Source organism: Mustela erminea, chromosome 17 (assembly GCF_009829155.1).
Source record: "Mustela erminea isolate mMusErm1 chromosome 17, mMusErm1.Pri, whole genome shotgun sequence".
NCBI lineage: Eukaryota > Metazoa > Chordata > Mammalia > Carnivora > Mustelidae > Mustela > Mustela erminea.
This window is the reverse complement of record NC_045630.1, coordinates 22400080-22423342: the sequence shown is the minus strand read 5'-3', so window position 1 is coordinate 22423342 and position 23263 is coordinate 22400080. Positions and strand designations below refer to the sequence as shown.

General features: G+C 37.2%; 1 protein-coding gene across 4 annotated transcripts in view; it reads right to left on the bottom strand.

Moving 5' to 3' along the window:
- Window positions 1–170: 170 nt before the first annotated feature.
- The window catches only part of PLA2G4A (phospholipase A2 group IVA), a 166742-nt gene continuing 143649 nt past the window's right edge, over window positions 171–23263 (bottom strand). For all 4 annotated transcript variants that reach the window (XM_032317888.1, XM_032317890.1, XM_032317891.1 and 1 more), the window contains 4 exons: window positions 22925–23109; window positions 11105–11300; window positions 9472–9629; window positions 171–999 (listed from right to left, as the gene is read on the bottom strand). In XM_032317888.1, coding sequence (XP_032173779.1) covers window positions 868–999; window positions 9472–9629; window positions 11105–11300; window positions 22925–23109 — 671 coding nt within the window. In that variant the 3' untranslated portion in view covers window positions 171–867. The remainder of the gene's footprint in view (window positions 1000–9471; window positions 9630–11104; window positions 11301–22924; window positions 23110–23263) is intronic.

The window sequence follows — 23263 nt, the reverse complement described above, 5'->3', positions numbered from 1 at the left end:
TGCTGAATAGAGATAAAGCATATTTTCAAGAAATGATACATGTGTGGCTCGTTAAGTGTCTGGCTTTGGCTCAGGTCATGACTCCAGGGTCCTGGGATTGAGCCCAGCATCAGGCTCCCTGCTCCAGGGGATCTTGGAGCATCTCTCTGCATCTCCCTCCTTCTCCCTGCTTGTGTTCCCTCTCACTGTCTCTCTGTCAAAAAATAAGCAAAATCTTAAAAAAAAAAAAAAAATGATACATGCTTTCTCCTTTGAGAAAAATAACCATGATTTAAAATGTTAAGCTTCACATTACCATTTAGGATTAACAATTTTTGTGTTTGAAAGCCATGAGTCTGAGAATCTTTTGTAGCTACAATCCAATACTCCATTAAAAATAAACTCAATTATCTCATGCGAATTGCATATGGATGTATTTATTTCTTATATGTATATATGTGTATATAAATAAAAAATAGTGTTGTCTCATGGGTTGAATAAATCCAGTCAGTGAATAACATTTTACACAATGCAAAGTCGTACTTATTGAGACTGAAGTGTTAAATATTCTAAAAAGAAAATATTTTTTAAAAGAGGACATATAGTTGATAAGGAATATCTAAAATTACATATGTCCCTACATTTGCATCAAGAAATCTATACTGACAGAAAATGTAGCTGAGTATATTTTTACATAATCACATCATCTCTCAACCTAACAAATTTGTAACAGTACTATTCTCATGCAGCTAAATAACTGCAACTTTGAGTAGCAGCCAGTCTCTTGTGATATGTACTATGCTTTTAAATCCAGTTGTAATGGAATTTCAAACCGCCTCACTTCACTTGTAATGGAATTTCAAACCGCTGCACTTCCCACTGCACAAACTATGCTGCAGGTTTGCTTAGAAACTCTTTGTTGAAGAATCGTCTTGCTTCCACATTACTAAGGGAAACAGAGCAGCGAGATGGATTCTGTCTTCTGTATTCAATGCTTTCAACTATGGCGTTCTTTATCACCTGCAAATAGAACAGATGTATAATTAGCATTGCTCTAAACAAATATACACATTTATTTGGTCAAAACAAAATCTAACTGATTTTTTTTTTAAAGATTTTATTTATTTATTTGACAGGCAGAGATCACAAGTAGGCAGAGAGGCAGGCAGAGAGAGAGGAGAGAGGAGGAAGCAGGCTCCCTGCTGAGCAGAGAGCCCGATGTGGGGCTCGATCCCAGGACCCTGGGATCATGACCTGAGCTGAAGGCAGAGGCTTTAACCCACTGAGCCACCCAGGCGCCCCTAATTGATCTTTTTATTATAGTTTTCTTTTTGAAATAGCGAAATCTCTAAGTCATGCATGTGTATATGTAAATCCAACATCCCACCATTATACTCTTACTAAGCTCCTATCCAGACGGTCTTCCTTCTCCAGCCAGAGAAAGAACTATTCTGGGAATGTTCTGGATTTTGTGCTGATAAAATTGGAAATAAATTTTGTGTAATCTGGTAAATTTATATTTATTCTGGTTTTGAATGGGGGAGGTGATAAGAGGGAAGAATTAAGTAACTAATAACATTCTCAGCTAAACAAACACAGTTATATAACATGGATGTTCTCTAGAAAATACCACACTTTGTGATTTTATTGATGATGACTTTCTTATTCAGACTAATTTTCATATATACTCAAATTAATGGTGACTACAACCTCTAAGAATTGCTATTCCAATCATAACTTCTTCTGGTGTGATGTCAACCTAGTTAAGAACTTCTGGAAAGAAGGCAAGATTTGGAATTTGGTTGAAGCAGTTGTTGCAAAATGATGGAAAGAGCTTTGGAAGACAGGCCTGTATATTAATCTTGGCTCTGTTGCTTATTTGGAATGCTTTCAAAATCACGAAGTCTCCATTCCCTAGGACACGACTATAGGATTTCTTCTTAATCAATAAGCTAGAAGTTTGAGAGCACAGAAGAAAATCACAAGGACTATTTTATAATTCCCTTTATTCTCTACCCCAGGGATTGTTAAATGACATTAAAGTATTATCCACATGTGTTTCAGCCCTCTGCCATACTTGGCAAACCTGAGCAGCTTACGACCCAAGACACCCTCACATCCAGATCTAGAGTGGCTCACTTGGCCCTGGAGATGTGTAGAGTGGTTTTCCCCGTCCACATCTGGTGTCACCAGACAAGCCAAGTTCAATGCCAGGAGGAGAGAGATTCATGACCTGGGTGGTGCTAACTTGCAACTAATATTCTGTGGCTTTATGCTGGACCCGATGGGCAGGCCCATCTATTTCCCTAATGGTAACTTGAAACAACAAACAGTTATATTCTGGAAAGAGGGATTTATCACAGAAATGTGACACCTCTTTGCTTTATGATTTTTAAATTATACATAGAGAATAAATATAATAAAACATAGTATCATATATGTATGTACTTATAACTGTCTTATGGGCTCAAATGTTAGGGAGTCTTTTAAGTAACGCAGGTGTATGGTGAGCCCCTTTTTCCCATGAGTAAGGGAAACATAACGAATTCTATGGTGATAGAAGAGGCTTCAGATCTACGAAGGAGACCTTGACCAAGAATCTCCAGGCATAATTACTTCTTGGCTATGTGAGATCAAGGGGAATTAGCTGAAATCCTTGAACTTGTTTTGTCTTCTTTAAAGTGGGAATAACAATACTAGTATTGTTTTTTGTTTTTATATGAAGTACTTTGTACAACACCCAGCACCTAGGAAACGTTCCACAATTAGCATCTATTTATTGTTGTTATTTTCAAACTGACCATATGTATGAAAATTCAGGAGCTTTACTATGAATATGAGGCTATAAAGTTTACTAGAAATTAACACACAACGTATATCCAATTATGGACTTACATGGTAAAAGTCAGGAAATCAATCCTGCTATTAAATGTGTCCTACTACACTTTTGTAAAAGATTTTTTTAAGTTGTTTTAAAAATTATTTTGATTAACATATAAAGTATTATTTGCCCCAGGCATACAGGTTTTGTTTTGTTTTGAAGATTTGATCTATTTATTTGAGAGAGAATGTGAGTGAGCTAGTGAGCAGGGCTTGATCCCAGGACTCTGGGATCGTGACCTGAGTTAAAGGCAGATGCTTAACCTACTGAGCCACAGAGGTGCCCTCAACCCCACTGCATCTTCTTTTAATAATCTCCCTGCTTTCTAGATACTGTGTCAGCAAGTTTTCAGTTAGTTTCTCCTTCACCATACCAACACAAGACACAAGAACCCTCATTGCAGAGAAATACCCAAGTCAAATAAAAATCAACTCTTCACTTTCTAAATATCTAAAAAGCTTTAAAATATATAAACATACATACATGGGGGAATTATATTAATAATGACTGCTACCAATTTCTTTATAATGAATTAATAAGCACAAAAAACCTCAGCAATATCAATACCATGAACTAATAGTTTTCTCGTAAGTGGACCTTGGCAGGTGTTTCTAGTAAACATGCCATTATTATGAAGGAAATAAAACATTTGTATTTATTAACTGAAAAAAAAAAAAAAAAAACCGCAAATCGTATGCAATTAGAATGCTCAAGTTGAACCACTAGGTGGCACATTAAGACTGTGAAACCTTTGCCCCAATTTTTTGAATTTCTGCAGAACATAGCCATTGGTTGTGATTTATTAATTCTATAATATGAACAGAAGAGGCTACCCCGAGTCCCACATCAGTGCTAAAATCAAACCTCCCGGCATGATACATGGTACAGTTCCATGTATACAAAGAAGCAATATTCTGTCTTTGAATCTTCCTATTTTTTAAATAATATTAGGTGTAATCTTCAATAGTGCTTATACCTAATTTCCTCTTTCATTCCCCCCTGAAATTCATTGAGATTCTAAATCCTTCCCTTATGTGGTATCCTACAACAGCCCTCCTCTTTCAAACGTCTCCAACCCTCCTGTCCCCCGCCCTCCACGTCATCCTTCACGGGTGCCCTTCCATAGCCTCCTAACTGTTGGTCCAGGCTCTTTCAATCTATGGCAAGAAAGGTAGAGAAAAAGAAAAGGAAACATGCAAAATGTGATCGTCTCCCAAAAAGGAACAAATTTAGAGACATGAGATTGATTAGAAGCAGCCCACAAGCAAATACTGAATTCCCATAACAGAAAATTAAAAATGACCTCAAAGAGGAAGTTATCACATATTTTGAAAGAGAAATAAAAATTACAGATACAGAAGAATACAAGAAGATATTCTAGTCTAAATTGCCAAGAATCTGCCGGCAAATGTCTGCCTTTCCCATAAAAACATAAGTGTTTTTCAGAGTCCATAATCTGAGGGCTTTGAAGGGGCGGGAGGTGGGAGGTTGGGGGAACCAGGTGGTGGGTATTAGAGAGGGCACGGATTGCCTGGAGCACTGGGCGTGGTGCAAAAACAATGAATACTGTTACGCTGAAAAGAAATAAAAAATTTAAAAAAACAAAAAACAAAAAACAAAAACAGAAGTGTTGGGGCGCCTGGGTGGCTAAGTGTTAAACCTCTGCCTTCAGCTCAGGTCATGATCTCAGGGTCCAGGGATTGAGTCCTGCACTGGGCTCTCTGCTCAGCAGGGAGCCTACTTCTTCCTCTCTACCTGCCTCTCTGCCTACCTGTGATCTCTGTCTGTCAAATGAATAAATTTTAAAAATCTCCAAAAAAAAAAATAAAATAAAACCAACCCAACCAAAAAAACTTAAGTGTCATGAAAGGAGCCTTATTAGTCTTGTCAGTTTTGATCTCAGCACTCTCAGGAGAAAGACGATCCTGTAAAAAGCCTGAAGGTGGGAGATCATGGCATGTGTAGGAAGCATCTGGGAACTGGTCTGGCTGGAAAGGTGACTGTGTTTGGAAAATAGTAGGAAATAAGACTGCCTGAGAAACAGATGGCTCAAAAGTGAGGGAAAAACCAGCAATCCCATCTTGGCTCCCCACATGACTGTGTGTCGACCTCCATTACTCTTGACTCAGTTTCTTCACCTATAAATAAAGATACCTACCTCAGAGGCTAGTTTTGAGTGTTAGACAGTTGAGGAGAAAATATCTAGCTTATGTTAAACACTCAAAACTTTTTTTTTGTTCTTTTTCTTTTTTGCATGAGTGTATCCTTAGTTACTAAAACAGTGCCTTACACAGGAGATACTCAATATATACGTGTCGAATTAATGAATAAATAAGATGGAAAGAGATTATAGGCAACATTAAAGATAGATGAATTCGGGCCTCACATACCAGGCCATGATATAGAATAAGCTTCTAAATGACTTTTAAAAGATAAAAACTTTAACTTGTACCTAAATGCTATTATGAGATGAAATATCAATAAATTAAGAATTAAGTACCAGTATTTCTGGATATATACTTTTCCTCATTTATTTACTAATTAATTTATTTTTTGAGAGGGAGAGAGAATGCAAGCAGGGATGGGGGAAGGGCTGAGGGAGAGGGAGAGAGAGAATGTAAGCAGGCTCCATGCCCAGCATGGGGTTCACCTGGAGCTCACCGTGGGGCTCTATCTCATGACCCTGAGATCACGACCTGAACCAAAATCAAGAGTTGGATCCCTAACTGACTAAGACACCCAGGCACCCCACTTTTCCTTATTTTAATTAGCATCTAGTATTTAACACTTTATAGAAATTATTTGAGAAGGAATTTTAAAAGCTCATTATTATGTACCATTGGCATATATTGAATAAACCGTCACAACCTGTTCTTAGAATGTGCCTACTGATTTAATAAATTGAATGAGTGGGACTGCCTAACAGGACATTTTCCTGTGAGTGTTGCATCAACAAGGTCCTGGGAAAGGAGCTCTCAGAGCCATGTTCTCTCCAGAGCAAGCTGGTGATTTATGAGGAGAGCACGTAGCCACACTCTGTGCCCAGGCATACACGGCGTAGAGTCTATGTGGTCAGAAATCCTGCCCCCAACTCACAGACCTGCATCCTTGCTACCCCTTCTCCCTATCACCTCGAACCCTTCAACAATTTCAGCCAACAAGTCATTGGCATTTTAAAAATCATTCACAAAAATTTTATTGCGTATTTCTTTTAGGGGCCAGGTATTGTGATGAGGGTCTCTGGAGGATACAAGAGGTAAATAAGGCCAGTTATTGTTTTTAAAGGGTTTCAAATTTATAATTCAAAGCAGAAGACAATATGAACACTGATAATAATTGTTACCCTTATTGTATTAGCTGCTTCAATTTGTTGAGTATGTCTTACATGCCAAGCCCTTAAATTATATTATTTTTACTTAATCCTCACCCTGCTCTTGTAAGATATGCCATCACTGTTTCCCCTTACAAAAGAGGAAAGGAAAATTTGGAAAAGTTAGCCGAAGTGTCCACGGTTACTCAGCCAAGAGGGAGGAAGCAAGGATTTGAACACCCAATTTGGTCTGACTCCAAAGCTTCTGCATTTCCCGCATACCACATGTCTATTGGTGTAAGTCACTCTATGTTTCTACGTTAAGTTTTTTAAAACACTCATACGCAAACCAGCATCACTCTCCCCTCTGCCCCCCTCCCCCGCCATTAAATACCGCCATTGTAAAGGACTGAGGCAATGATCAGTGAGAAGGAATTTGGGAGGACTGAGTAAGTGCGGACACCTGATGCTGACGAGAAACCCAGGCTGCTGTCAGGACGGGAGCAGAAACAGAGTGAACGTTCTCTAAAGATGAATGAGAATTTGGGGTCAGCCAAGCAGGCCAGCTAGGATCTCTGGGGAAAATAAAGCAACAGAAGCACACAGCTGTGGGAGACAGGGTGGCCTTTTCAGAATAAAACCTTGAGCCAGAATGTTAACTGAAGATAAAAATTTGCTTTAAGCCACAAACGTGAAAACCATCTTCTCTGGAGTTGGCGGTGGGGATCTGCATTAGAAGAATTTATATTCCCGGGTTCACAGTCTATAAGCCTGTAGCAAGTGATTACATTAGCTGCCTTGCTGAGGTGTGAATTAGTAAGCTACTCTATTCAAATGGTGTGGGAATTAGTGATTTAGCTAATGACTGAGCCTAATGAGCTCTTCAGCATTTTACCCTGGCAGTTTTGTTGCTCTTTTATCATTTGTCAAGAAGCTTTTGATTCTGATAAATTATGTTTTCTTGGTTAAAAGTGAGGGTTTGGGGAGGGTCATCAAAAAAGAGACAAAATGTCAGTGAACACTGGAATTCCTACCTGGGTATGAAATGTACACTCACGCAGACATACACACATACACACGAATCACTTGAACACAAGTCTCAATGCTCATATAATCTAAGAGCAAGCTTACATTCATTCATGCCACCTCCAGCCCCCAAAATTTACTGCCTCAGCTGCTATTACCTGTACAGATTTGTCTATATTATTAATTCTGGGCATTTGCAAAGGTCTTGGGGTATATCCATCCTGGTATAGGGAATAGACACACATAGGTAAGTTTCCCATGTATCGAGCGGCTTCTGACTGTTCATACGTCACCTGATGATTCATTCTTCTGTCTTGACAGGTGCTGTTACACCTGTCTCAGAGATGAGGCAACTGAGGCCCAGAGAGTCTAAATAGCTTATTCCAAGTCACACACGTGGTCCATCTGATATATAAATGAGATATAAAGCCCATGACCTGACCTTGCTTCTACACGCTATGCCAGAGAATTTCTTGGATGCAATCAAATTTTGCTTTATTAATTAATGTTTGATGAGTGAGTTATTTTGGAATTCAGTCTGTTTTTGCTTGAGCTTTTACTTTTTCTTCTATGTGTCTGTCAAACAAACTACTTTGAAGAATATATAAATAGAATTGTATCATTCTTTATAGCAAGCAGCTTAGCAGGCTTTATATAAACCAGAACTGAAAAAAACAAGAAAAAGGTAGTTGTTTAAGTTACAGATATAGATATCTACCCACTCACACTCATCTATAATATACACAGATATGTACATATACAGATATATATATGTGTATATATATATATATATATATGTATGTATCCTCTTATTTTTTCAAGTCCAAGAGGATATTTATATATCCCTACAGTCTATTTTCTTTTTTTTTCCATTTGAAGACAACTGATCAAGTTTAGTATATTTCATCCCAAGGAATACATTGTTTTGAGTCTGTTAGTTTCATACTAGAAATAGGATTTTTCTGATATTACCCCTTATTTCTCTTTTGACAACATGGGCTTTTATAAAACACAAATCTCTATCTTGAGAATGTCTGTTCACTTCCTATAAATCATAGATTAAAATATTGATTTTCTCTTAAGAGTCTTTAAATTTTCAAGGGGCGCCTGGGTGGCTCAGTGGGTTAAAGCCTCTGCCTTCGGCTCAGGTCATGATCCCAGGGTCCTGGGATCGAGCCCCATATCGGGCTCTCTGTTCAGCAGGGAGCCTGCTTTCCTCTCTCTCTGCCTGCCTCTCTGCCTACTAGTGATCTCTGTCTGTCAAATAAATAAATAAAATCTTTAAAAAAAAAAAAAAGTCTTTAAATTTTCAGCATAGCATATGGATTCCAGATGACCACTGACTGAAGAAAAAGAAAAAAGAAAAATATTTAGAAAACTAATCCCATATACACAGACCCCCTCATCCATATATTACACTTTCTTTGGCCCCATTTGTAAAGTAGCAAAAAGACTGGCAAATCAGATACAGCATGTTTCCCTTTCCAATTAATTTCTTTTTTTTTACTCTTTTTTTTTTTTTTTAAATGTGCAAAATCCAGCTAGGCTAATGAACTTGGGCTTTCAAAATGGATAATAATTTGTCAGACACTGCGATTTGAAATTACAAGCCAACATGATTCCTGTTACATACACAACAGTGTTCTTAAATGGTGAGTTAGAGATTACAGAATTTCACACAGTCATGGAATCTTAGTAGCACATATAGTGGGGTTAGGGATGACCTAAGTGAAGAGATGACTTGTTTCTGAAGTTCCTAATACAAAGTGTACGTGTTATCTTATGGGCTAAAAATGGGAAGGCTGCTACTTTGGGCAACATTCCCAAGACCTACAAAAATAAAGGCATTTAAAAGCATGAGTGTATCTATGAAAACTTGTGATATTTTAGCAGCTTAACTACACTTCTGGTTATACGCACTTTCCTACTCTTATATTTCCTTTTTATCACTTCTCTTCCTACTCATAACTTATTTTTATCAGATGATGAATACATCAGATACCTTGGGAAAGAAGCTGAGTATTAACCAATCCTTCAATCAAATAATCATACAAAATATGGGCTCTGTCAATTTAGGGAGATTACTTTTTCTTATTTGTGAATTTTACAATGTTCTTCTGGAGAGTAATAAAATAATGTACAAAAATAAAATGGTATGATTTGGGTGGTATCGATCATAAATCTTATTTTCATTTTTAATGAATTAAAAATATATTGCTATGTTCATGTGATATGGAAGTATGTGACATTGTCAATGATCACAAGAGATACTTACATCAATGTTGTTCAGGGTATTGAAGTGCATGAGATCATGCAGCCTTTTGAATGCTTCATTTGGATATTGAAAGTTGAAGGTTGAAAATGGTGATTCAGGGTCATCAAAAATGTCAAAATCTGCTATTTCTTTTTCTTCTTTGGTTTCTCTTGGAACACCTAAATATTAAAAGAGTCTCAAATGGTGTGATTTTGAAAACAGCAAAGTATCTCTAAAACCCAAGGAAGAAAACATACAAATAGGTGTAAACATAGCATAGAGAGGCCCCACTGGGGTCATGGGATCTATAGTAAAGACCGTTATGCTCCCAGCCATATTGCCTGGGTTGGGATATCCAACTGTTCTACCTGGGAAACTTCCAATGGCCCGCATCTGCATCTTTCTACCCCATCCTGCAATGGGGCTGGGGGGCTGTTTTGCTAGCAGCAGGATGTAAATTCTGATAAATACACTGTCCCCCAGGCAGCAGTCAAACAAAGACTCTAGGAAGTTAGGATATAAATACCCCAGTTCCTTTGCTTTTTGTGGTATGAATAGGAAGGATGATTCTAGAACATATTTTCCATTCCATTTCCTAGGCTTTTTCAACAGGATCAAATGCACCTCATGGTAGTTGGCTCACTGACACATCTTTTGTTGTCTACCTTCCTTTATCACTTCCCTACATCCTCAGTAACATTCCCTAGGTCCACTCAAATAAACAGTCTGCACTTGAATTCTTTTCCTGGAACCTGCTTCTGGGGGAATCCAAACCAAAACATTATCTAACTGTGTTCATGCCACAGGAACCCTCTATGCAGTCTCTCCTTGAGAATTAATAGAAAATTAGATAGAAAATTGATAGGAAATTCTCTAGGTTTCAAGTACTCTACTGTTCAGTAGTAACTAAAAATGCCCACCAATTCTTCCTTCTCTTGTTTTAAAGTATGACTTGTAATAACCTCCTTTCTCTGTCTTCCATCACCATGTGGAAGATCCCTTTCTTCTCCATCGTCCCATGTCAAATCTACCATAACTATCTTTCATATCTTTTCTGTCATAACTGCACTTTCTGGTCCAAGGATAATATGATTTTTAGGCCTTGAGTATCCTGCCCATCAATCTCTAGATCTCCTTATTTTCCAGGATATAGAAGAATCTATAGACTGGATGTAATAAAGCAGGACAACCGTGCCTTGAACATGATTCTCTTTTTCTGTGAAATATAATGAAACAATCTGAAATGACTATCTATGTTGTATTGTTGGATTATATTAATCCTGTGGTCACTTAAAGTACCCAGATTTTTGCATGATTTTTTCTGAAATAAGGGCTCCCTTACAAGGGTAATTTTCAAAATATTTAATAATCCCTAATTCAAGGGTGCCAATTAATCAGAAGTAACATCAGCCCAGGTTTTGAGTAAAGCCCTAGAGATTTTTATTGAGCCAGTTGTTGACGAATCAGTTTCTGAATTATGAAGAATGCAGGGAATCTTGGAGTGAGAAAGAGGGAAAGTACTTGAGGTCTTAGGATAGTAGCATTCAGAATTGTAGTAGCTAGTACAGCAAGTGCCATTATAAACCTACTTAATAGGACTCTTGCTCCTTTACCAGATCTGTACTTTACAGAATATAATTTATTCCCCACGTACCTGGAGCTTTGTACTTTCTGAAGTTGATGTTGGCCAGAACAAAGTGGATGATAGTTGGGCAATCCTTCTCCATATCAGGATTCTTGGGTTTAAAGACATAGCATTCTTTCAGACCTTCTCGATCAAACACTTGAGGATCAATCTTTGGAAAGGGGAGCTTGTTCATTCTGGCCCACTTTTCTGCAAGCAGAAGTTCCTGTGGAGGAGAGGTAAAGATGCATTTGGGAATTTTCAGTTTTCATTTATTCATTTGGCCTAGCCATCATACCATATTCATCAGGTGTTAACTGTGTGCTAGCAATGTGCTCCTTGCTAAAATGAATAATGACCCTGTTCTCAAGAAGCTCATTAATCTGAAAACAAATCATAGAAGCACTCTATAAACAAACTCATTATTATGTTAGTTCTTGGCACAGAGCTCACTCCATAGAAGGCATATGAAAATTTACTGATGAATTGAACTGAATGAAATTATAGTGATGTAATTGTTACAGAAAAGAAAAAACATTAGGGCTCTGGCTATTTTATAAGCCATGTGAACATTTTTTTAACCCTTCAGAGTCCAAGAATGATGAAACAAAATGAGGAACACCCTGGTACTGAATTTTCACCTGTACCTTCTCAACACAACCCATTAAAAGTAGTAAATTTTATGTATACAAATAATTTGAATTACTCTGAATCAGCTTTTTTGTTTGTTTGTTTGTTTCTTTTTATGAAAAGAATTTAGCCTCTTAGAATCAGAATGTTCTATGTGTAGTGACCAAGAAGGGGCCAGATGGGGAAACCAAGAGTTTTGCTAATGGGCGTGGCAGATGGTGTGATGGTTTTCACCTATTAGCTTCCTTCCCAGTATGAGAATTTTACATCCCCACCAGAATGAGAGGACACCTAGACAGAGTGACAGCAGCTCATCTATAGCTGCTGACATGAAACATGACCAAGAAACATACATGTTTGTTGTTGGTCACTGAGATTTTATGTTTATTTCTGCATCAAATGTTGTGGGTAAGCATACACATACAGTATTAGATTTAAACAAGAAAGCATAAATCAATATGGAGATATGCCATAAATACAGCTCATTTATATTTATGTACAGCTTAAGGGGTAGTAGGAAAAATAAGAAGCATACTCTCAGTGGTTAAAGGGCAGACTCGGGGGGGCCTGATTGCTGGAGTTCAAATGCAAGCTGTGGGACCATGGGCATGTTTCTTAATGCCTTCACACTCAATAGCCTCAACTATAAAATGAATATGATAATAATAATGTATATCTCATGATTGCCATTAGAGTAAAATAATGTCCGTGCTGGACACCTATCACTCCTATACAGAAGTTTGATAAATAAATGTCAATGAAGAGAGGAAAAGAGGTGGAAAGGGAAAGGAAAAAGAAAGAGAGACAGGTACAGAGAAATTCCGATAGCGAAGAGGTTTTAGGGAAATGATGATTACAATCTTAAGTTATTTTAACTACTCTTTGTCATCACATCTATTTATTCATTGATAGCCGTTAGCTGCAAATCAAAGCTCCAATGCTAAGAGGTGGGGACATCACCACGAGTGAAACTCTTGTCATTATGGGATTTATAAGCCTGGTGAGTGAGAGATAATAATCAATTAACTCCTTTGCTTAAAACCATAGTAAATGCTATGAAAAAAGTATTCACCATGAGATTTGCAGTATATGTGGACTGTTTCCTCCGAGTGTACATTAATTCATTCTACAATTATTACTGAACACCTGCTATGTTCTAGACATAACTTGGCTGTCTTTGAATCCTGGACAATCATAAATCAGTGGGAAAGATAAATAATAGATTTCATCCTACAGTATGACAGAGGCAGAGGATGCAAGGGATGGCTTCATGCCTGGGCTGTGGAGTCTGAAAGGTCCAACTCAAACACAGACACTGATTTACTAGCTGGGTGGTCTGAGACACACTGTATAGCCACCACAAGTCAACAGGGAAGAAATTATTTTGTAGTGTGTATGTAGTGATAATCTCCTAATGGCATCATGGGAATCATAAGAACCAACCAATCAACCAAACAGGGACCAGGCTGTTCACTATCCCTGAAATAGTTATGCTCCCAACCCCATTTCACCTACATTCCACCTGTTTCTTATTTCTCAGCAACTCATTTTCTATCACTGCATGTAAAGTTAATACCATTATCTTCTTCATGATTGCTATGAGGATTAAACGGGGTAATGTGTTTTTTTAAAACTCAGTAATTTATATTTAACAATATTATTTATATTTTAAATATTTATATTTAAACAACACCTTAAATTTATAGAAAAATATACATTGAACTTTCACTGTTCTCGATGCTTCTGGAATGTTGTAAATTTTACATTGATCAACTCTTAGTACCATTTAAAATAAAAAACTGGGAGAACAAAGGATTTAATGTATATTAAAGCAGTTGTTGCATAAACTAGTAGGAAAAATATATTTTACTAAAAACAATATATTTTATTATATAGTATTATATTTATATATAGTCTAGTTTGAAACATGAGGAAATTTAAGGAAACTTTATCACTAGCTCCTTTTTTATTCTTTTATCACTAGCTCCTTCCTGTTCAGTTGAATTATTCAGCTTATTTCTTGTCTGGTACTTTCACAATTTTTCAATCAACATTATTCAACACCAAAATAAAACCAAAAGTTCATACTGTGGATCAATTGCGTGAGAATGAGACCAAAAAAAAGAGCTTTCTAGTGTTTACAAACATGACTCAGGATGACTAACCATGTGTGGATGTGTGGGGAAAGAGGAAAAGGGAACTTCGTGAGGTAAAAGACCAAGCTATTTTTAGATAGACAGCTCATGCTGGAATCAGGAAGCATAGAAACTTTCCCTTTCCTGATATGATCCTTCCATGGAAAAGGTTAAAAAATGATGACTGTAGAGATGGTGATTACGGGATGGAAAAACTACCTCCTTCCTAATGTCTCGTTTCTGTTTGTAAAGACTGAGAAACAATGACCCAGACTATGACTAGAGCAGACGAGTTTGAAAGGGGTATTTTGGAAGAATGCCATGAGCAAGAACATGGCTGCTTTGTAAGTTATGGCGATATGCCTAGTGTAAGCGTCCATTTTGGTTGCTGGACACCTCAGACACTTCAGACTTCCATAAACTAATTCATGGTAAATTTATATAGTACTAAAATGATTTTCTGTGGAGATTAAAATTTGATAGTACCCTTCACAGTGATAATTTATAAGATGTACTCATTTTTGAGTACTAAGACACTGTGAAGGATAAGAAAAGCAGTCTAAATGACACAGAAATATATTCAAACTATAGCATGATCATATATATGCCATTTTATTTATTTTTACATATGAATAAACATATATAGGTATTTTAAAAAATATATAAATATTTATATAATATATAGTTGTATATAATACTTTAGATTTTCTCAAGAGGAAATGAGCTTTTTCTCTGCACACACCTAGGGTATGTGCTTTCTATGATGTTTCTCAATATTTACAGTCTATTTTTGTTTTGTTTTGTTTTAAAGATTTTATTTATTTATTTGACAGAGAGAGATGACAAGCAGGCAGAGAGGCAGGCAGAGAGAGAGAGGAGGAAGCAGGCTCCCTGCTGAGCAGAGAGCCCGGCACGCGGCTCAATCCCAGGACCCTGAGATCATGACCTGAGCCGAAGGCAGCGGCTTAACCCACTGAGCCACCCAGGCACCCCATACAGTCTATTTTTGGATTGGGAAGAGGTAAAAGTATAAATATGCATGTGAATATGTAAATAAATTGAATCTTAAATAAATGAAGCAAGGTTCACCTGGGTGGCTCAGTGGGTTAAGCCTCTGCCCTCGGCTCAGGTCATGATCCTAGGGTCCTGGGAACAAGCCCCACATCGGGCTCTGCTCAGCAGGGAGCGTGCTTCCCTCTCTCTCTCTGCCTGCCTCTCTGCCTACTTGTGCTCTCTGTTGGTCAAATAAATAAAATCTTTAAAAAAAAAAAAAGTGTGTTAAAAAAATGAAGCAAGTAATAGAAGATACAATGGGACACAAACTACAATTTGGAATTCAGTATTTTGTGGGTATGGTCATCATCACTTCCAATAAAAAGTATGCTGGTATTAGGATCTAAGAAATTTATAATGCGACAGGTGTGAAAATAATTTTGCATATTTAATAATAATAATGGAATTTACATGGCACTTTATAGTTCTTGTTACTTCTTCACTAAAATGTTACTATACCTTCACAAAAGTATGTAGAGAACGTAATCTTGGGTATATCTACTCATCACAAGGCATCTTATCCTTAATGTCCAATACAGGTGTAGTGGTTTCAGTGGGGGCCTTCCAAAAGAGAAGTCCATGTTCTTACCCCCCTACCCAGCCCCAGGACATATGAATGTGACCTTATTTGGAAGAGGGGTTTGCAAATGTAATTAAGCTGAGGGTCTGAGGATGAGATCATCATGGGTAATATGAGTGGGTCATAAACCTGATGACAAATACCCTCACAAGGTATTTGGAACAGAGGAGAGGCCATATGGAACAGTGTCCAGGCTGACACTGGAGTTATGCAACCATAAACCAAGGAAAGCCTGGATCTGCCAGATGCTGGAAAAGGTAAGGACAAATTCTCCTGCAGAGCCTTTGCAGGGAGGGCTGCCCAGAGGAAACGAAACCTTGATTTCAATTTCTGGCCTCCCGAACTGTGAGAGAATACGTTCTGTTGTTTTAAGCTTCCCCCGTTTGTGGTAATTTGTGATGGCAGCCCTCAGAACCTCGTATTTGAAGTAAATCTGTAAATGCTACATTGAGCGAACAGGCAGTTCCCTTTATCAGCCATGGTGGATCAATGCCCGGAAAGCTAACACTTGGACCTTCCCCGCCAAGATGGGGAAACACAAGTCAGAAGTAAATTGTATTGCAGAGGCTCTAACACAAGGATCATGCCATAATCTTCACAAATCAGTCGGGTTCATGTGGGAAAATACAATTCTTTTTCTGTTTTGTGTATGTGTGTGTGTGTGTGTGTGTGTGTGTGTGAGAGAGAGAGAGAGAGAGAGAGAGAGAGTGAGTTTGATGGAATTTTGGCCTTAAGTGAAAAACAGAAAGATGAAGTCAATTTAGGTACATTACTTCCATCATTTGTGAAGACTAGCTCATCTCCAATTGTTCCTTCCTTCCCTCCTCCTCTTTTCCTTCCCTCATTGCCTCCTTCTCTTCTTTTCTCTTTCCTTCTTCCATTTTTTAAGAAAATGAACCCATTGTTCTGCTCATTAAGCCTTTAATAGAGCACTGAAAAACTGAGTTAGATTTATGTTCAATACATGGCAACCTAATATAAAATAACATTACTATGGCATAATAATTCTAATCTAGTACCCTCCATAAAATTTAGTAAAGCCAAAAAAAAAAAAAGAAAGAAAGAAACTCTAGTGGTAAACTCTGAAAATTCCTATACTACTTTCTGGTTCCTCACCAGAGCCAAAGCTTTCTTAAAAATGTTTTTTGTTTTATTTTTTCTAAAATCACAGTCTGTTTCTTTTGAAGACTTGAACAGGAAGACCCTGCTTATTTTCATGACCAACATTAAAGATAAATGCTATTAGAATTCTCCATGGATGGACCCTAAAGGTGAAATAAATTTGCATGGCATATATCTAGGGTATCAAAGGGTTAACAAAAAGAAACTTGACAAAATGAAACATAGAGCTGCTCTTCTTAAATTGATTACTAATAATATTATTTAGAATCATGAGGTTCTTTATAGCCAGATGTGCTCACAAATCTAAAAAAAAACAAAAACCAAACAAAACGAAAGCCCTCCTCCAGTATTACTGATGGTGATGTCATCAGTTTCCAAGCCTGTTACAACAGATATATTAAAAACTGTGATTGCTACTATCAAAAGCCACGATATCTATTATTAATATCTCCCTGACAAAATCTGAGACTTAATATTCTTATGAAATGTTTTTATCAGTAATTGTGAAATAAAGCATATGATTTTAATTTTTGGTCCAGCATTTTTGCCCTGCTCTTTTTAATACAAATGGCATTCATATTTCTCAAAAACAGAAAATTATTCACTATTTAATCAACTTAATAAAATCCTGTTATTACACTGGAGCTTCTTCCCCTCCTCTCAAAAACCTTCCTGTAGATTCCTCATCAACTTTTAAACGTTTTATCTAAAATAAGTATCCTAAAAACAATAAAAAATAAAATAAGTGTGCTACTTCAGCATTAATAATGTAGTGTCTTTATCTATTCATAAATTATATTTGGGGGGCACTGGGCAGCTCAGTCAGTTAAGTGTCCGACTCTTGATTTCAGCTCAGGTGATAATCTCAGGGTTGTGAGATTGAGCCCCATATGTCAGGTCTGTGCTGGGCGTGGAACCTGCTTAAAAATCTCTCTCTCTCTTTCCTTTTCCCTTTCCCTCTGCCCCTCACCCCTTCCTCTCTAAAAAAATTATATTTGGGTAATCTTACAGATTCATAAAGAAATACATATTTTATAATGACAGTCATAAACTCATTAGTTAAAAAATCATTTTCAATATTCCAAGTGAGCCTGAAAAATTCATTTTGTTCACTTTGAACCTCTGAGGTTCATTTTTTTGGGGGGGTGATATATAATATATTTCAGTTTCCTTTATATCAAGTCTCTGAAAATACAATTCACTACACCAGAGTAATGAGTTTTATGTGATACTAAACCAGTAATAAAAGGAAATATATATATATATGGGGGAGAAAGGTGAGAAGAAAGGAACTGACTAAATAATTCTAAAGCACATCTATGAGACTGCACAGCTGGAAATGTCTACAGAATTTATAACTCTATATATGGAGTGACTGCAGACTCTAAGATGCTAAAAACATAATAAAGTTATAGTTATTAAAATACAGTGTGGTATTGAGAAAAGAATTGTCAGATCGTCAGATGAGCCAATGGAATACAACAGATTAAACACAAAACACATCTAGGCATTCTACGCTAATAACATAGTAATGCAATAAAGGAAGCATCACAAATAATGCTTAAAAAGTCTTTGAGGGACTGTATTATTATATACCTAATGTATTGAAAAACATTGAATTAGAATATTTTAAAATATCATAAAAAGAAAAGTATCAATCTGTATGGACTGATCTTGTTAAATAGGAATTTCAAGAGTAAAACTAGTGAAAGAAGTGACTACATAAATACTGAAAATGTTAAAATCATCAGAAATAAAAATCGTAATACAAATGACTCATTAGATCATATTTGCAAAAATAAGACAAACTTTAACATCCTGAAGATATAAAGTAATACTTCTTCATGAATAGCAGCAATACAAATAATCCAATTAAAAAGTTTAAAAACATGAATATACGATAACCATGACAAACTATTTACTATCACAAGCAAAGGGAAAAAATTGAAGCAAAATGTTGTTCTCTTTCTGTCATATTGTGAATATTTTAACTTTTTTTTAAAAATATTTTATTTATTTATTTGAGAGAGAGAGAGAGCATACAAGTCAGGAGGTGGGGGCAGAAGGAGAGGGAGAAGGAGGCTCCTTGCTTTGACATGGGGCTCGATCACAGGACCCTGGAATCATGATCTGAGCCAAAGGCAGACGGATGCTTAAATGACTGAGCCACCCACACGCTCCAACCTAAGCAATTAATAAAATGTGTGCAACTACAGGGTGATACGGTAGCTATTTTTAATTTCTTAAGGAATCTCCACACTGTTTACCAAAGTGGCTGCACCAACTTGCATTCCCACCAACAGTGTAAGAGTTGTTCCCCTTTCTCCACATCCTCTCCAACATACGTGTTTACTGTCTTGTTAATTTTGTCCATTCTAACTGGTGTAAAGTGATATCTCAATGTGGTTTTGACTTCAATCTCCCTGATGGCTAATGATGATGAACATTTTTTCATGTGTCTGTTAGCCATCTGTATGTTTTCTTTGGAGAAATGTTTGTATCAACATGGACAGGACTGGAGGAGATTATGCTGAGTGAAATAAGCAGAGAAAGTCAATTAACATATGGTTTCATTTACTTGTAGAGCATAAGAAATAACATGGAGGACATTAGGAGAAGGACAGGAAAAGTGAATTGGGGGAAATCAGAGGGGGAGACGAAGAACAAGAGACCGTGGACTCTGAGAAACAACAGGGGTTTGGAGGGGAGCAAGGTGGGGGGATGGGTGAGTCTGGTGGTGGGTATTAAGGAGGGTACATATTGCATGGAGCACTGTGTGTAGTACATAAACAATGAATCTTGGAACACTAAAAAAATCAAATAAAATTTTTAAAAAGTGTGATTAAAATTCACGTGCAAGGATAATCATTAGAGAAAAAGTGACAAGATAGCAATAATCTGAAAGTTGAAAACAGAACATTGTTAAAAAATTCTTCCATATTCACATATAGAGATACCACACTATGTTTATAATTATGTTTAAAAAATATTTAATGGGGTGCCTGGGTGACTCAGTCGTTGGGCATCTGCCTTTGGCCTGGGTCATGATCCCGGGGTTCTGGGATCGAGCCCCAAATCGGGCTCCCTCCTCAGTGGGAAGCTTGCTTCTCCCTCTGCCCCTCCCCCTGCTTGTGTTCCCTCTCTCGCTGTCTCTCTCTCTCTCTCTCTCTCTCTGTCAAGTAAATAAATAAATAAATAAAATCTTAAAAAAAATATTTAACAACGTAGGAAAACGCTCACAATATAATTTTAAGAAGAAAGAAGCAGATTGCAAAGGAATATGATCCTGATACACACACACACACATACACAGAAGAAAGACTGAAGGAAAATGGTAAAACAGCAGCTATTGTTTATGAATAACAGAAATGATATATAGTCCAAATTTCCAAATTTTTTACAGTAATTATATATTCTTTTTAATTAGAAATAATCAATCAAAGTCCATTTTAAAACTACAGCAAAGTACAATGCTTCTTTTTAGAGGTACAAAGTGATATCCTCAAACCTTTCCAATATTAACTCATGAAGTAGTAGAGCTGTGATTCATGTATAGAATGATGGCTTTGACATTTTACACTCCCACTGGTGAAATGAATAATACAGTGTCTTCCACCTCCAGAACTAGCTTCTAAGCTATCATCTTAGAGTCATCCGTTGGAACTCACCTCCCCACTGCTGCTCATGGGTCATCAAATCCAGCTCTTGGCTTTCGTAGTTGCCTGTGCTGTACAGTACTTCATTATTCTATATCTGGATTATAATAAATCCCTCTTTTTAAAAATGTTTTAAAATTTTTCTTAAAATTCAGGACTTGAACTCATGACCCAGAAATCAGAATCTGAGCTGAGATCAAGAGTCAGATGCTTAACTGAGCCACCCAGGTGCCCTGTAATAAATCCCTCTTAATTTTAATCTTTTGTTCTCCATTCTCCAATTCGCCTTACTTTCCACTGTGGGATTAATCATCCTATAATTCCAATTTCATGAAGTTGTTTGTCAGCTGCAAACTCTTTACTGATTGTCTATTTCCCATCATCTGGCCCTAAAGCCCTCCTAATGGGAGCTTAATATTTATCACTTCTGATCAGATCACTCCATCTCCCCAGATGTGGTCACTACCATCCCTTTGCCATTTTTGTTCTGTTCTATTTATTTCCCTGCTCATCTACTCCCAGACAGACCAATCTATTCTTATATGGATCTCCCATAACACACATGCTTATATAAAACCAAGTAACTATTTAAGAGTAAGTTGTTCATTTTCCTTCCAAGTGATTCTCGTGTATAAGTCTTTCCCCCAAGAAAACTAAAATGTTCTGGCCATCAAGAACCATGGTTTATCATTAACTGCTACACAGAGTGCACAGCACAGAAAAAAAAAATACATGTACAATGTGTTCAATGGAGGCAGTTTGTAAAGGGGAAAGATCATTAGATTGTCCTTCTGGAGCTCTGAAGTTTGGTCCAGCTTGCCCACTTCTTAACTAGCACTTTCCTAGGTAGGTCCTGGGATATGTCCTGTTCACCCATTATCTTATTTAATTTGTTCATATGATGAAATTTCTCATCTCACCAACCCTTGTTTTCTTGTCAGAATACCAGTAACTGCCTAAAAAAAAATATCAAATGTGAAAATATTTTTTAAAAATGAGACTGTATATATTAAAGAGCTGTTATGATAGCTACTATTAGTCTTGAGAGCAGTTTCATCATAGTATAATGGGAAGGAAAGCAGATGTCAGAGGACCTGCGTTATCACTGACTTGCTGGTTGACCTGGGTTATCACTGGCCCTTCCTGGTTGACCTGGGTTATCACTGACTTCCTGGTTGACCTGGTTATCACTGACTCTTTCTGGCTGACCTGGGTTATCAGTGACTCCTCCTAGTTGGGAGATAATAACTTCATCACTCTCACAGCATTTCATTCATTCACTCACAAAAAAATGACCTATTCACACTTTGGCCACACATTTGGCCAAATGATTAAAACAAAACATACATTCAAAACAGTGTTCCAGTTCCCAAGGAGTTCACTATATATATATGTATTTTATATATATAACAAATACAGATACACCATGAAAAGTGCCATATTTAGAAGAATCTACTAAGTCCTTCGTACTGAAACTCTATCTGCAAAGGTCAAGAAAGATAACATTTGAGAGATGTCTAAAGAAAGTCTGAGGTTTCCAAGTGGAGGAAACAGTAACATTTGTGGTCTCCCTTGAGAGAGGCCATAGTGCTACTAAGGAACTTATGTTGCCAGTTCAGAATTTTTTCTCATTTCTTCAGAGGCAGACTTTCACTCTCCCCAGGATCCTGACTCCACCATTTCCACCCTCTCACTCTCAAAAGATAACAATGAATTCTAGTTTCTACAAGACTGAGAAGTCATCAGATGAGTACTTTCTTAATTTCCCCTCTCCATGCCTAACAATGACCTTCCATCACAACCATCATTTTCCTCTTCCCCTCTTGCCCCAATATCATTGTTTCTATATTACTCTCCGCCTGTATTTTTGTATCTCCTTTGCACTCCTCACCCAGGTAGCCTTCCAAGGGCTGTGACCCTACAATATATGCCATCTTTCCATTTTCCAACATCTTCATTAAGGCCTCCCCGCCATTAGCATTTAATCAAGTCTCTTCCATTAACAAGCCACCTCTCCATATACACAGTTTTCCTGCTCCCCACCTCTTGCACATACAGCACATCGCCTTCTTCCCTGAGCAGTCTACAGGATTATCTCCATTTTCTTTTCTTCCACTCTCCTTCAAGTCATTGCAGTACCATTTTCGCCCTTCCAATGTTATTGAAACTGCCTTTTTCCAGTTCACTGAAGATTTCCTTGTTAAAGATCTTCAACTGATCCTCACAACACTGAACACTTCCTTGATTTTCATTATTTTCCCTGAGAATTGCTGTCGAATCTTCAAAATAGTATTTTATGTCATCTTCTCCAAGTACAACTCCCCATGCATGGTTTTAATTATCTTTTACGTGCTAACATCCAAATCTCGCCTAATTTCCTTGAACTTCAGATACGTTGCATAATTCTTGTTCTGCTTAAGACTGTGAACTTTAATGTGGTCCATGGGAAATCATTTACAAGTTTTCTCTTTTTCTTTTTTTCCTCCTTTTCTTTTTACAAGTTTCTTTAAGAAGGGAAGTGATTGAATCACATCTGTGTTTTTAAAAAATGATTCACAGTAATGTAGAAAAACAGGCTCAAGGGATAAGAAATTGGAGGAAAGAGGACCAAAGTATCTACAAGGCATTCAAAAGAGCATGCTAGATAATGGAATGCTATATAAATTCTCCTTACCTTGAACGGAGGACTAGAGTCACTTGGTCGTGCAGAAAAGTCGAAGGAGATAATAAGATCAACTCCCCTCTGAGGTCTCAGGATCAAGGGGTATGGCAGGTTAAACGTGAGGCCACTGTCCACGACATGAATCTTTTTACTTTTGACATCCAGAGGCTCATATATTTGCTCAAATTCATCAGGATCTTTAAAAAGGAAAGAAACAAAAGAATTAATTAAGTGACCATTTAACATCATTTAGAGTATAAAGATATTTTTAATGTCAATTTGTGAGCATAATTTCATAGGCCCTCAGGGGAGTCAGACAGAACTGGGCATGTGTCCTTCCTGCTTCAGCAA